The sequence below is a fragment of the Podarcis cretensis genome (assembly GCF_951804945.1).
Source record: "Podarcis cretensis genome assembly, chromosome: 3".
NCBI classification, from domain to species: Eukaryota; Metazoa; Chordata; class Lepidosauria; order Squamata; family Lacertidae; genus Podarcis; species Podarcis cretensis.
The window spans coordinates 112,523,801-112,539,101 of record NC_137172.1 but is presented as its reverse complement, the minus strand read 5'-3'; the positions used below and the strand labels follow the sequence as shown (position 1 = coordinate 112,539,101).

Below are 15,301 nucleotides of genomic sequence, written 5' to 3'. Positions count from 1 at the left end.
GTTGTTTGAGGAATCAAGTTAATTTCATAAAATCCACCTACGGATGAGTTTGCCCTGTCAGTATGGATAAACTATTTGAGGAGTTAACGGTAAGGGTGCATTCCTTCCCTTTGTGTGTGCCTGTGAGAGACAATGAGGTTGGAAGGAAAGTTTACTTGCTCCGGCTGGTTTCACTTGAGTGAGGTATTGTTTTCTCAGGGCCTCCCCGCCATGCCCCACCTCACGCTTTTGCTAGTCGTTCAGTCTTTTCCTGTTTCATAAGTATTCATTTTCTGCATTGCCAGATATTCTAACAAGCTAGCTATCAAGCCAAGCAGGCTCAACAATAGAGGTTAATAATAACTTGCTGTCCTCTCCTCGGCCACGAAATCCCCACTGATCATGGGAACTGCAGCAATCGTTCCTCGTGGCTACAATAAACACGCTTCATTGACGCCTCGACCCCTTTCTAAGGGTATATTTGACTCCGTCGATGTCAGTTGCGACTTCCGAGCCTAGCACGCCAGAAGCAGCGCTTTAATTGTTTTGTAGGGAAAGCGCCGCCACCTCATCCACCACTTCTAAACAGGATCATGGAACGGGAGAGCGCTTTAACTTCGCCTCGCTAGGGTGTGAAATAAAAAAAAAGAGGCATTGCCTCTGGAAAAGGGATGTCGGGGAGGAGGAAAGGCTGTTGGGCTTCGACAATATAAGGCTGAACTGCCCAATGAATGTAAATGTTGGAGGGGGTGGTGGAATCGGAAAGAGCGACACAACGACAGCTCTCTTTTTTACGGTCTTAGGTGAGTACCGCAAGGAAATTATCGAGTTCCCTCCTATGTGTCGCTTTGCAATCCCCAGCTAGTTTGGACAGCTCCCTCCGACCTTCGGCTATTCGCTCTCGACACTACAACAGAATAGCTGAGGAAAGCGTACCTACGGCAGCACTTCAGCACTAAGTTACTTTGGACAGCTCTCTCGCGACCCTGCTCTACAGTATTCGCTCTCCGACGCTGCAGCAGCATAGCTGAGAAGAGCGTGAAGTACCAGGCACTTCAGCACTAGGTTACTTTGGACAGCTCCCGCCGGCCTTCCACGTACACCCCGCCTCCCGCAGCTCGTATTACTCGAGCTTAGGAAAGTGATCGGAGTGCATTCGCCTCCGCGCAAGCAACACTACAGGAAGCGAAGCGAGCGAAGAAGAAAGACTCTTCCAGGAGGAGCTCCCACCCCGCCAAAAAAACTCCCCAGCTTCATCTTTGCGGGCTTTGCTTTGGAAGCATGGATCTGAGAAGACGCGAGATCTCCTCATCCAGCCTAAGACTCCCTGTACTGCTTCTATTTTTATGTGAGTATGAATGCCTGCTTTTCCCATGCGGGTGGCGGACGACCAGCGCTACTTTCCTCTGGCGAGTCTGTCTATTTAGGCTGCGCATCACTACCATCCCTGCTTTGAGGGCCGTCTGAGAAATGGGAAACAGCCATAAGACAGCCCTGCATGTCTTGCGGTTGGTTGTGGGGAGATGGCTATGATCTCTCCTCGGTCTTACTGGGAAGGATATGTCGATCAGCGGGCTGGGCTTTCGTTGGGAAATGCCGTGCAGTTAAGAACCTACCCACATAATCAGACCAAAACTGATAAGAAACTCCCGTTTTCAATAAAGCTTTGTGACGGAGAGTGCAATCCTTCTCAGAAGAATGCCTGATTGAGTTGAATAGGTCTTGGTCGCTAACAAATGCGTATAGGTTCGCAGCTTAAACCTGAAAACCATGCCCCCTCCTGACTGTGATCTCTTATATATAAAACGCAGTGGCCGGCAGCGGGGCAGAACAAGAAGTGGAGAACCTTTCCGGCCTGTCTTCGAACCCCGAAAAGGCTATTTTTGTAGTTCGCGAAAATGGAACGACCTGTCTTATGGCGGAATTCGCGGCGAAGTTCATCGTCCCCTATGACGTGTGGGCCAGCAATTATGTAGATGTAAGGATCTTGCGCGCGAGCTGTCTCTTGCCCCATCTCTCTCCAAACACGCACGCACACCGACTCCACCAACTTTGTGCATTTTGTCATCCAATAAAAGAGCGGGAAGGTTTAGCTTTAGTATTTCTGAAATGTTTGTTGATTTGAAATACTGTGTGACTGAGAGGGAGGATAGAAGCAGGAATAATCCAGAATATGAGAATCCCAAGCATGGTTCGCCTTAGTTCTTGCCTGATGTTGCTAAGGTAATGCAGATCTCCAGCTCCCCACACACAAGAAGAAAATTAAAAAACAACAACCCACACCGAATTTGCAAGTAGTTAAGCTTGGAATGAGAAAAGATTGTACTCGGAGAATAAACGCCCCCGCTCTCTCGCTCTCCCACCCCAAGGAATGCTGGCTCCTATCTGTTGCTGGGGATTCTTGGGTTTAATGCTTTTATAAGTGCATAAAACTTGCTTTTTCATATGGGAGTGGAAAAGCGATCCGACCATATCTAGTTGCCCATCTTGATCCTCCGGGACGGGGAGGCGGGTGGTGGTGGAGAGATTAAGGGCAATTATTCTACCTGGCTGTGAACAGAGAAATCCGCTCATTTCTATGATCCTGCACACACCTGTATTCATTCCATCTGTTGTGGGTTGTTGTTATAGAGCATCGGGAAAAGGGGGGTGGCGACTCCTCCACGTTTCCCTTGACAGTCTCTTTGAGAGCCTTTTGCCTCGGATGAAATCCTTAATAAAGGGGGTTTTTTTTTGGGGGGGGGGGGAGGTCGTTGGACTTCTCCGTTGACTGAGCCTGTTGTGCCCTTGTGTCCAGCTGATCACAGAGCAAGCCTACATCCCGCTTTCCCGGGGAGCAGAAGAGCAGGGGAAATGCGGCAGCAACGAAGCCGAGCTCCAGATTTTTTGGATAGACAAAGCTTACACCCTGCGACTTTACTTCGTCAAGGTAAATAATGGCGACCGCAGGGTCACCCGCGTAGGAGCCCAGAAACTCGGGAAGAGTCAAAGGAGTGGGGGTGAGAGACGCAAGGAAATACAGGGGAGAGCGTGAGAGAGAAAATGAGAGGCAGAGAAAACGGGCGGTCAAAAAAACACCAGGATGGCATTGTCTTTTATTTTTCTAGTTCGTACAGTATCCTTACTAAAGACCCACGAAACGCTTCTTTCCCCGCAGCTTCTAAGTTTTTTCATGCCACGACAGATCTGAGAAATCAAGCAGCATTTTTATTTATTGGGAGGGCGCAGGGTTCCCAAAGCTCAATCAAAGTTCTCACCAGGCCGAAAAGGTATGCGGAGGGTCCCAAGGGGGAAGCTTCCTTAATATCAACCGTTTGTCTTTCCGCTTATCTGTCTCTACCCCCCCCCCCCGCCTTTCCCTTCCCTTCCCCCGTCTCCTCCACCCCGAAATCGACAGGAGGGTCGCAACACCAGCACAGGGCCCGAGGCCTGGTGGAAAATGAACAAAGTCCAGTTCGTCTACGACAGCTCTGAGCGCACCTACTTCAAGGACGCGGTTAACCGTAAGTCCTGATGTGCTATGAGAGAGAGGGGGGGGGCAGGCCTACGAAAAATCTAGAGAGCGGGGTTGTTTGGTGGCAGCGGATCAGGAGAGGAAGAAGGCGACCTGGAGTTCTTCATCACCTTCCTTGGAAAAGCGGGGGGTGTGTGTGTGTGTGGACTAGGGTGTGAGGTCACAGCATAGAGCACAACACAGCGAAATGCAGGCTTGGTTTCGTGGGCTCTTCAAGTCCGGATTGCGTCCCCGGCCTGTGCGTCATTGTGCCAGCTCGCTCTGCTTTCACACGGAGCGTCGCTTCTCTCCGGTTTTTTGTCCGCTTTGCCTACCTTAGGCTAGATTCCTCTACACCCCCAAGCCCGCACTGCGGATAAAAACTGCATCCCTTCACCTCAAACCACCCTCCTTCCCTTGGGTGGACTGAACACATGCCCGGATTCGGGTGGATTTAAGCGCTGGATCCCCGCCTTCTCTCCCCCCTCCCCGCCTGCCTTGTTTCTCAGCGCCCTCCTGGAAGGTAGGTCCCTTCCCTGTGCGCAAAATCGACTTATTTCAAGAGGGGTCTTTCTTCTGCCTTTGGGCCGCCTCGAAACGGCGAACAAGGCCTCGCTTTTCAAGAATGAAGGATTCGACAGTTTGAGATTGCCGATTACAAGCCGATTTCTGTCAGTTCGGAGCCTTTTGAAAGGAAGGGGTGGCCCGACACGTTACAAAGAAACGCGGGTGCAACCCGATGCCTATTTACCTGGGAGTAAGCCCTGCTCAACTCAAGGGAGTCTACTGAGTTATCATTGCCTAGGATTGCGTTGTGCGGCTGCGATCAAACTGAACTCAGTAAGACTCGCTCTGTAAGGAAACGTTCTTCCCATCGGGCTGCAAGCCTGGTCTATGCGAACCTTTCAACAGATAGGACTAGTTACAATGGTTTCTCTGAAGACCAAAGCAATACATTATTTAAATGTAAATACAAAAAACCCTCCGATAGAGTTGTCTTTCTGGCGTGTTAACGAGAAAGTGCAAAATGGTAAATTAAAAACCAAAAGCTACATGCTACTACTCATCGCAGGAAAAAAAGACCACATCGGTTATTTAGAGCAACATGCCGGAACTAAAACAGGGGAAAAAATATTATTAAGAAAATGAAATGTGCTCTTAACTCACAAATTAACACTGGTCTCCATTGGTACTGGTCTCCATTGGTAAAGGTGATCCGGTGAAAGCTTTAATAGAAGGATTTGCTGCCTATATGATTTGTCTCTTGTACCTATAGTTTAGGCTTCGTGTGTAAAGTATTTTTGAGTTTTATAGAATCAGGTTTGTAGGTATGGGTGAATTTCATGCTCTTATTGCAAGCACTTCAGAAGGTAGAGACTGGGCTACTAAACCTGTCTTCAAATGTAAATAACAAAACCAGCTCCTATTTTTTCCCTGTTGTTGCTTGGGCTTTGGGACTGTTCTTTCTAAATGCTCTTTTTTAAAAAAACCGAAGCCACCTCAGTTTTCCCTTCACTGAAATGGTGGTGGTGATTGCTTCATCCTGAATACTTCCAAATGCCCTAGAAGATGTGGGCAGCTTTTTGCTTCATTGGTGTAGTTTGTCTGTTGAAGATGATTCTGTCTCATTTTCTAGCATTACTCTCTCAACCTGATCTTAGATGTTCTCTTGCTGCCTCTATTTGTTGCTGTGTATATCTGCAGTGCAGGATGTTCTGCAAGAGATTGTCTGTGGCTCCCCCCATCCTGGGATCCCCCCCCCCCTTTTTGTCGCATTGAAGCAAACAAAAGTCACATCCAGTGTTCATAAATTTCATCGCTTTGAATATTTCCTGATATTCAGAAATTTGAAGCCAACGTTTTATTTATCTCCTTCCTAAGTATAAATTGTGCTGAAAGTCATATTCATTTTAAAATAAAGTATAGGAGGGAAATCATGATTGATTTTCAAAAGGGTTTGAAAATCCACCTTGCCTCTGCACTAATAAATTTACTGGGAATTGTCATCACATGCAAACATAGATTAGCTGTGGGGTTGTTGTTTTTTTAAAAAAAAAGATTTAATTTTTGAAGGTTTAAAGTGCAATCTTAGATGTTCCTACTCGGAAGTAAGTCTCATTGACTTCAAAAGAATCATACTCCCAAGTAAATGAGCATAGGTTCAATCCAGAGAAAGCAGTTCAGTGGGACATAGGTGCATAAGTTAAGCAGTTATGTGCCAGTAATTTCAATACTCATTTTTCTTTATTTTTGGATTTCAACCCTACTTATTAAGATTTATGGACTTATTTTAATCATATGAGCATCATGCACATTTCACTGTCATTATTCTTACTTAAAATTAAGCACATTTACAAATCTGTATATGTTTCAGGGCTTATTTTGGAATATTATCCCTGATTATTGATTTATGTACAGTTTTGCTCAGAGTGCTGTGCTATGAGAACCAGTGTCGCAAATGGCTAATGTGATGGATATTGGGTGTACAGATCCCACGTTCAAATCCTGCCTCAGCTGCAATGCCTACTGAGTGGCCTTGGGCAAGTCACACACCCTCTCAATCTTATCTCACAGGGCATGTCCGAGGCTAAAATGCTGCCCTGGGGAAGATAGAAATAGAATAGTCCTCAGGGGACACAGCACGAGTGATGGCACTTTGAGTGATGCTGTGGGGATACCTCCAGCAATTAAAATAAGAAAGAAAAACGAGTGATATGCTGCATTTGTAGAGATGAACCTAGTAAGAGAAAGATGTTGCCAACACATCTCTTCTGGCAAAGCTGCATATCTGCTTAATAGCTGGTATTCTTTAGCATAATAATAATAGTTGCTGCCATAGCAAAAGCGCATTAACCTTCCAAGTGCAAAGGACGCCAATAGGGTATATGGACACATGAACACTTTATGATGATATTCTGACAAAGGGGGTTCTTTCTCCACAATTCCCCACATGTTGGCAATTCTGCACATGGATATTTCTTCATTCTTAACCTCCACCCCCCTCCCAATTCACCATCATTGACAACAACAACAAGGCCTGTACCATAAATGTCCTGGAAAGGGTTCTTGCCTTTTCCACAAATCTAGAAAGTCATAGAAATTTTGGGTCTCACCAGAGTGTAAAGAATACACGAAACCAATGCACTGTTAAGTGGATGAGAGAGCCCTACCTCTGTCCTCAACTAGCTCAGGGAAAGCAAGATTTTCTGGCTATTAAGCTGGTCTGATCAATATGAATTGTGTGGGTGGAATCCAGGTTTGAAGACAGCAACTAAGGATGCAGTCCATGCCCCATCAGAAAGCTGACCAAGGGACCACTGGAAGTTGCTTAAGTCCACACACCTTTTGTGGTGGACCTTTGTTCAGTTGGATGGGGAGGTTGTAGCCTCTGCCTGCCCCTCCTCATTAAGGGTATCCTGTTAAAGGGATCCGGGGTATGGATTCTGTCCGATGCCCAGACGTGGGCTAGGGCCATGACCCCAACAGGGATCCCTCGGGGTGCCCCTATTTGATGTAAGTCATAGGGATCCCCCTGTTGGTGGTTTACCCTTAGATGGACTCCCTGAAGACAGGCAGGAGTCAAGATATAGCCTGGCACCACCCAATGCCTAAGCCAAATCGCTCACATCTGTAACCAACAAAGTTGTAGCCTATTTGATCCCATAAACCAAAATGGTCCTGTCCACGTGTTTATTAATCACTTGGGAACTGTGGGTCATAGGGCCTTGGCACACGACTGCTGCTCTGTCAGCAGACAGGAAGATAATGCAAGTGGGACAACACTTGCATCACTGAGATGGTCCCCTAGCAGTGTTCCACCAGTGGAATGGGGGAAAATGGGTCATGTTGGTAACAGGCTTAAGTCTGGTCAGTGAAAGCAGGGGAGTTACTGCCTCTTCAAATAGTAGGCAACACTGAGGATGCCAAGCCATAGGAGTGGTTCTCATCCATTGACATTTCTCTCTTTTTGGCAGCTGGGAAACACACATCTACCACACGCCATCTTTCTGCTTTAGTCACCCCAGCTGGGAAGTCTTATGAATGCCAAGCTCAGCAGACAATCACCTTGACCTCCAGCGACCATCAAAAATCTGTAGTTCTCTTGCTGTCGGAGGTCCGCCTTCAGCCCTTTGACATCAGCTCTGATTTCACCTTCAGTGAAGGTAAGGGTCTTGTGGGTGCTGGGAAATGTTTGGGTACCATTTGGAAATATGAGTTGGCAGCATTTGACCAGCAAAGCAGGCAGTTTCCATGGAAAGCTGGGATGGAGAAGGAACACAGCACACCTTCTTTATTATTATTTTTGAAAGAATAAGTTATCCTGTCCAGAATCTCAGACTAAGGCTAAGAATAGCATTCCTTCAGCTAGGAATAAGCAGATTTCCCCCATCCCATTATTACCCTATAATGGATGCTTTTTCCATCAAGGACCATTGACTCACAAATAAAATCATTTGTGGGCACAAACAAGTGTTCACTAAGTGTATTAATTTATAACTTAATTGTATTACAGCCAGTGTGGTGTAGTGGTTAAGAGCAGTAGTCTCGTAATCAGGGGAACCGGGTTCGTGTCTCTGCTCCTCCACATGCAGCTGCTGAGTGACCTTGGGCTAGTCACACTTCTTTGAAGTCTCTCAGCCCCACTCACCTCACAGAGTGTTTGTTGTGGGGGAGGAAGGGAAAGGAGACTGTTAGCCGCTTTGAGACTCCTTCGGGTAGTGATAAAGTGGGATATCAAATCCAAACTCTTCTTCTTCTTCTTAATTTCTAAAAATAAATGGCATAAATAAATACAAATGCTTTAATGGCTAGGAAGATAAGAGCTAAGGCGTTGCCTGGTTCTGAAGATGCATAAGTTTGAGGACAATAATTATTCCTGGAGAAGGAGGCAGGTGAAGACATGCTCCTCTACTTCAATTGTATAGATCTTATTTACTTCTAACTTTCTTTGTTGGAGCAATAGTGCCAATCACTGGGCTGTATGGAAGCAAGATTCATCAGTGAAGAATCCTGAAAATGCTTGGGGGGGGGGAGCTGAATAAGCAGGGGGTTGGCACCTGGTCTTTGTGTTGGAGGTGTTGTCCCCAACATCCATTGTAAGGGCATAGTCTGCCCTACATTCTACAACCTGCTTTTCTGTTTAACGTGGATAATTTCTAAAATGATTCCCCCACCCTTAGTTTTCCATTCATAGCTGAAAGTGCTTTGTGGCTGTGACCGAGGATTCTATATTGCTCACTTCTCATAACCAATCACTATTTTGGCAAAATGCCATAGCCAAAAGGGCAATGTCCAAATCCTTAGCTTTACCTTCTTCAGTCCTGCTCTAAATTTTCTGAGCAGTAAACCATTACCAATGTCTTTGTTTCGTTTTTCCACTTCATCGCCACAAGAATTCTGGCTGCTATGGTGGCATACATGAACAGTGGTCTTATGTCTTTTTTAATTTCTAATGGTAAAATGCCTAAAAGAAAGATCTCTGGTGTTTTTTTTAAAGGTAAGTCTAAATAATTTCTTAAATTCATTATAGATATTATCCCAGAATTCCCTAATGATTGCGCAAGTCCACCACATGTGGTAGTATGACCCCACATCTATTTTACATCTCCAACAAATCAGTGACCCTCCTTTATACATTTTCGCAAGTTTCAAGGGGGTATGATGCCATCTATATAACATCTTCATGATGTTCTCCCTAAGGTTATAGCATGCTGTGAATTTACTATCTACCTTCCACAATCTTTCCCATTGATCCATATATATGTTGTATCCAATATCCTCTGCCCATATCACCATAACTGCCTTGACTTGTTCTTCTTTTGTTTCCCATTCCAAAAGGTAATCATAGATTCGTGAATAGATATTGTAGATACTCCTTTTGTCATAAACTACTCATGGCAGAAAAAAATTGGAAGGTTTCAGGTTTACGAAATGTTCTGGATTTCCGTGTGTTTATATATATGGAGGTGGAAATTTGTTAATTGTTGGCATATGAGTGTCAAAGTCTTATATGCACAGGTAGAAACAAAACATAAGAAGGACCCTGTTGCATTACACCAAGGGTCTTGTTAGTCCAGCATCCACTGTCCAATAGCAACCAACCAATGGCTTCTGGGAATCCCAAGTGTAGGAAATGAAGGCAAGAACCCTTCCTTATTTTGACCCCTACCAATGGGTATTCAGAGGTACTCAAACTCTCAACACAGATATTCATTTTATCTTTCAAGGCAAATAGCCATTGCCAGACCTATCCACCTAATCTGAACATTTAGTTTTTTCATGTATATTTCTTCCTTTAAAAAACCAACAAGATTATGTATACTGTGTTTTGATAAATTATAGGTTGACTTGTTTTTAATGAATATTTTATATTGTTTTATGTCAACTGCTTAAAGGTCTTGATAATTAGATGGTATATAAATCCTGTTAATTTTTTTAAAGTCCATCCTCTTTTTAAAGCTGTCTGGGCCAGTTACCATTACTATATCCCCTGGCAGTGAACTCCACAAATTAATTAAGTGTTGCAAAAATAAGTTATTTCTACTTTCTGCTCTGAAACTACTGCCCATCAGTTTAACTCAGTGACCCCGAGGGTTAATGCGAAGACTGAAGACTAGGGTTAAGGCCTCTTGTGCACCATTTAGGATTTTATGCACATCTGACCTGGGTCACCTGTTTTTCCTTAATGATAAAATTACAAACTATGTCAATTTCAAAGGGAAGGCACTCCAGGCTGAGTGGGAGAAGCATTCTTGCATTACTTTGTTATTTTCAGGGCTGCCCATTAAATAATTTCCTTCCTATTGTTTCCAATGGAAGGGAAAATACTTACAGCAGTTCCAGGACTGGCATATGTTTCTCCCTGTTTCAGTGGCATGTTGGGGAACTGGGAAGGCCGTGGATCTTTTCGATCAATGCCTTCCCCAAGTGTCAGGGTTCCGATCCCACCACGGTAGGCTGCCAGGAATAGTTAGACAAGGAAAGCTCGTACCAACGTCTTTTATTCAATATTCACAGAGAATATTGGAATTGTAGCCTCTTGGAGTAATGGCATTGCTCTGAGTAAACTCCATCCTCCTTCTTTCCTCAATCGTCAGCAGCAGCACCCACCTTATGGCGGCCTCTTAGGGCCATTTGCCTCCAAGCCCTTTGTTCTCCTACTTTCAATGTTTGCCGGGTTCTGGGAGAAGGAGGGTCTGGAATGCTTTCTTTCTTTCTTTTCTTTTTTTAAATGATATTTATTAAAGTTTCCAATAATACACATAAACACAAACAACATTACAAGCATACACACATACACAAACAAAAACAAGTATAATTTCAATTAAACCTTATTTTCAATGACATACTTCCATGACTTCCCCACACCTCCCCTTCTTGTATTCCAATTCCATATGTTTGATTCAACAAGTTCTTATCCCCAATTTTTAACCTTATTATATTTAATTCATTGTTATATTTAGTTCCTTATTATATGACCAATTTTACCTTATACACCTCAGTCTTTATACTTTAAAATCTTTTTCTAAGATCGACCCCTGTTCTCTTCCACGGTTTCCCCATTTTATCCTCATAACAAAACAAAATAGAAAAGAGAAAAGATCAAAATATTCTTATACACCCTTTGGATTCCCAAACTCCCCCCCCCCTTCCCGGTTTCAATCCCCAATATATATCAGTCTATCTATTCTCAGCCTGGAGACCTTACGTCAGAGGCTTTCAATTCTCTCTCAATTCCTCTTTGCCAGTTTTTTTGGTAGTCTTTTATGTAAAACCTCAAATCTCGGAGAAACCCTGTCTCGATAATGTCCATTTTTCTTCTAACCAGACCTCTATATTCGAAAGTGGAGTTCAAATCTTGTTTCTTAATCCTTTTGAATCTAAGTGTCCCAAAAGCTCCAACTTCCATCTTAATCAAATTTGTAATCCATAGGTCTTCAGGTCTCCATCTAGGTAGGTCTCTCCGTTCTTCATTTTCCAATTCAGACCAAGTCTTCATCATCCAGTTCTTATTTTCCTTTATGTCCTTCTTGTCAGGCCCCTGGCCTTCCTTAGCCTTCTGCAGCATTGTAACTCCTCCTTCCTCTCCCTCCAGATCATCATGTATCTCTTGTTCCGCTTTCTCAGATATATCAAGTTTCTTTTCCTGCTCAGCTGCAAAGACTTTTGTTTCCGCTACAAGGGCTTTTGGTTCAGGAACAAAGACTTGAGTCAAGTCCCTTCCATTTTCAGTAAAGTTATTTACTGTTTCATTCAGTGCCGTGACCCCTGTAGCCAAAATATCACTCTGTTCTTGAAGCTTTCCCAGGAGATAAAAAGTCCTGTTCAGCTCAATAAGTATTTTTCCACTTGCAGCCATTCTTGCAATATCCCAGAACCCCCTCTAGAGGGATTATGGATACTTACTATCCTTCTAATTCCAGCCCCAAAATCAAAATAACTTGCTTTTCGACAATTTATAACCAAATTGTAGCAAATCCAACTGGCAAAGGCAACAAAAACAATGTTTCTTTTTATTCCCCAACTTTGACAGCTAATTTTGACAGCTGTCAAAGCCTTCTGTATCTTTCCAACAGGCTCTTTCGCAGATCACTCCCGGGTCCCGGGGGGTTACACTTCAGCTCTCAAAATCAACTCTTATCCTCCAGCAAAATTACTTGTACTGTCCAATCGTGAAATTAATAACTTTTGTTCAATAAAGAAGAAGATATTCTCTTGATCTTAGTTATTTAGTCCTTGCTTTAGATTGTTTACAAGGCGGGGAGACGGACTTCCTTTTTGCATCTTCCCCGATCGTGCCAGATTCAAAAAGAAAAATTTCCCTTTTAAGTCCAATTTCTGTATTACTCACGGGTTGTTGCTTTTAGTCCGAATGTTCACAGGAAAAAGTCAGCGCTCTCCATCCATGGCTTGTGGCTTCACTCAGCAGGGGAAGCAGAGGGCTCTCTGCACCATGCCACTCCCCGTCCCCCGTTCCGTAGCCTTTAAAAAGGCTCCTTTGCAGGTCGGGGGGGCGCAAATGGTGCCCACCGAGTCACCAAGTCCACAGGCTTCCGCGCCTGTGGTTTTTTAGGATCCCCGCGTCGCCGCCGCGACAGGACCCGACCCCTGCTGAGCCGATTCCCTCCGGAGCTCGGAGGGAATCCGCCATTAGGCGATGGCGCTAACCCGGGAGTCTGGAATGCTTTCTAGTGATCATGTGTCAGCCAGCTGCTTTGGCTCTGCTTCCCCCGCCTCTTCTCCCATTATTTCCCAACTTTGCCCCTCATCTTCCTCTGAGCTGTGACCATCCGCAAACCACTACTGTAAATCTATACTGTCTTCCTCTTCTCTGGAAGGTTCAGGAGGAGGGGGAAGCGATCTCCACCAGTCCTCTGACAATGTCCAGTCCCTGACACCCAGTCTGCTCTGACATTCCCTCATGCAGCCTTCTTCCCCTGCATGTGAACTTCCTGGAGCCATCATGGCCATTGAAGGAAACAGGATGCTTGACTAGATGGGCCAATGTTCTGATCCAGGGGGATTATACCTATGTTCTCCAAATGTCCAATTTCTCACTTAACCATGGAGCTCTCAGGGTGACTCTGGGCCATATTTTTGTATTCAGTCTGGCTTAAGTCACAGGGCTGTTGTGGGAATACTGTATGTGCTGCCTTGAGCTTTTCGTATGGAAAAGAGTACATTTTGTTTCATATGAGCTCATGTTTATTGGTACAGAAAATAACTATCTCTCTGTCTCTCTGTTTTCTGTTCATTTATATTGCAGAACATAAGTGCCCAGTAGACCAAAGAGAACAGTTAGAAGAAACCCTCCCTCTCATTCTGGGCTTGATCTTGGGACTTGTTATTGTGATCACTCTTGGCGTTTACCATCTCCACCTCAAAATGACTGCTAGTCAAGTCCAAATCCCACGAGACAGATCTGAGTACAAACATATGGGATAGTAGCTGGCACGCTCACCAGTCAGCTGAAGCAAAAGCACTTTTTTCTCCTGTAGGCCAGGGGCTCCCATGTGATGAAATAAAACTTAACTACTTTATAATGACCAAAAGGGGGAGGGCAGGAAAGGGCGGGGGCGGGGGGCAGCGGGAGCAGCCATTTCTCAAAAGTCAGTACTTCAGAGCACAAGGCAACATTTTCTTCTTGGAAGGACCATTGATGTAAAATAGCAGCTTCCTTCCCATTCATGTTCTGAGGGAAGAAAATAGGATGGAGGTGTATGTTTTGCTTTGAGTACTGCTTGAGTTGCTGCCGCTGCTGGTGCTAGGATGGGTTGGATCCAATGATCTGGGAATGGAGATCCATAATTTTAATGGAAGGAGTGAGGAAAGACATATTACCCCCCTTTTATCCTACAGCCCTTTATGCTTCTTGAAAAAAACGGATGGGAGGCTGAAGGAGAACAGAAAATGCTGAAAATCATCTCCAAACCTTCCATGAATGAACACCTCCTCTGGGCTTTTCCTTTGAATGGAAGGACTTTTTCCATCCATGGAAAAGCTTCTTTGGATCCAACCCATCACCCTATATTCCCAAAGCTCCAACTTTTCCTATGGGAGCAAAGGGATGGTTAAGGAGCTGAGAATCTAGGATAGCATCCTATGGAGACATTCCCCAAGGAATGATGCCATTTTGAAAAAGAAACAAAAATACCAGCCAAATCCTGCTCACCTTATGTTAAGCCGCCACAGCTTCACTTCAAGTTCATCTCAATCAAGAATCTATTTCAATCAGGCAGGGTGGGTGGGGGAAGAGAAAAGAACCCATGATCTTAGCTTGAGGAAAATTTGTTTTTTTTGCTTAATGGGAATGCTTTAGCACCAGAACAACTTTATAGTTGTTGCTGCTCAAAACATAAGAGTGTCATGCTATTGTAAGCCAAGTGAGAAATGCTTCTGGGCTGAGCACCTTGCATGTACTGTGATTGGAAAAAAAATGCCTACCACTCCATGATGACTTCATTTAAGACAACAACCACAAAACGTTCATATGACTATGCAGATATCTTCAGGTGTTATAAATATATATGTGTAAATATATATATGGGGAAAAATCCCCTCCCAATAAATCCTGAATTATGTTGATTAATGCAGAGTATTTTTGAAACATAGGCAAATATATAAATATGTAAAATAATATTTTATTGGCATTCTTATTCATTTGGAAGTGACCTCTGCTTCTGTACAAATAATGAGATGCAAATAAAATGTCAGGCGGATTTGGTAAATGAGCACCTCGTATCAGTGCTTCCCTTACAAAGGCCTTCGGCAGGTGGAGTAAGGGTGTTTCCTTGAGAGAAGCTGGTCCCATTCCAGATCATCACACTTCGCAGGGGTGGCGAAATAATGCCAACGAAGGGGAAATTCCATATCTTCTGCATAAGTCACTTCCATCAAGTTTAGGTGGCTCAGATGAACACCACACGCATTTGAAGATCTCCCTTGCTGGATCAGGCTTGTCTTGGGGCCAAATGACACATTAAGAGTGCATAAGTAGCATGCATAGGACTGGTCACATCTTATATAAAAAAAATAAGACTGCCACAACTTCAGATGCTGTTCTGTGCAAAACAGGGGTCAGCAAACTTTTTCAGCAGGGGGCCGATCCACTGTCCCTCAGACCTTGTGAGCACACATTCTACTCATGTAAAAAAACTAGGCAGGCCCCACAAATAACCCAGAGATTCATTTTAAATAAAAGGACACATTCTACTCATGTAAAAACACGCTGATTCCCGGACCGTGCATGGGCCAGATTGAGAAGGCGATTGGGCCGGATCCAGCCCCCGGACCTTAGTTTGCCTACCCATGGTCTAGGACAAAAAACCC

The 15,301-nt window shown here is 44.3% G+C and overlaps 1 protein-coding gene across 1 annotated transcript; it reads left to right on the top strand.

The window, feature by feature from the left end:
• The first annotated feature begins 1,235 nt into the window (after positions 1-1,235).
• Positions 1,236-14,561, top strand: LAMP5 (lysosomal associated membrane protein family member 5). Its single transcript, XM_079971223.1, has 6 exons — positions 1,236-1,327; positions 1,791-1,957; positions 2,777-2,908; positions 3,377-3,482; positions 7,447-7,635; positions 13,239-14,561. The coding sequence occupies exons 1-6, from the start codon at positions 1,261-1,263 to the stop codon at positions 13,415-13,417; spliced, it is 840 nt and encodes a 279-aa protein (XP_079827349.1). The 5' UTR covers positions 1,236-1,260; the 3' UTR covers positions 13,418-14,561.
• The last annotated feature ends 740 nt before the right edge of the window (positions 14,562-15,301 follow it).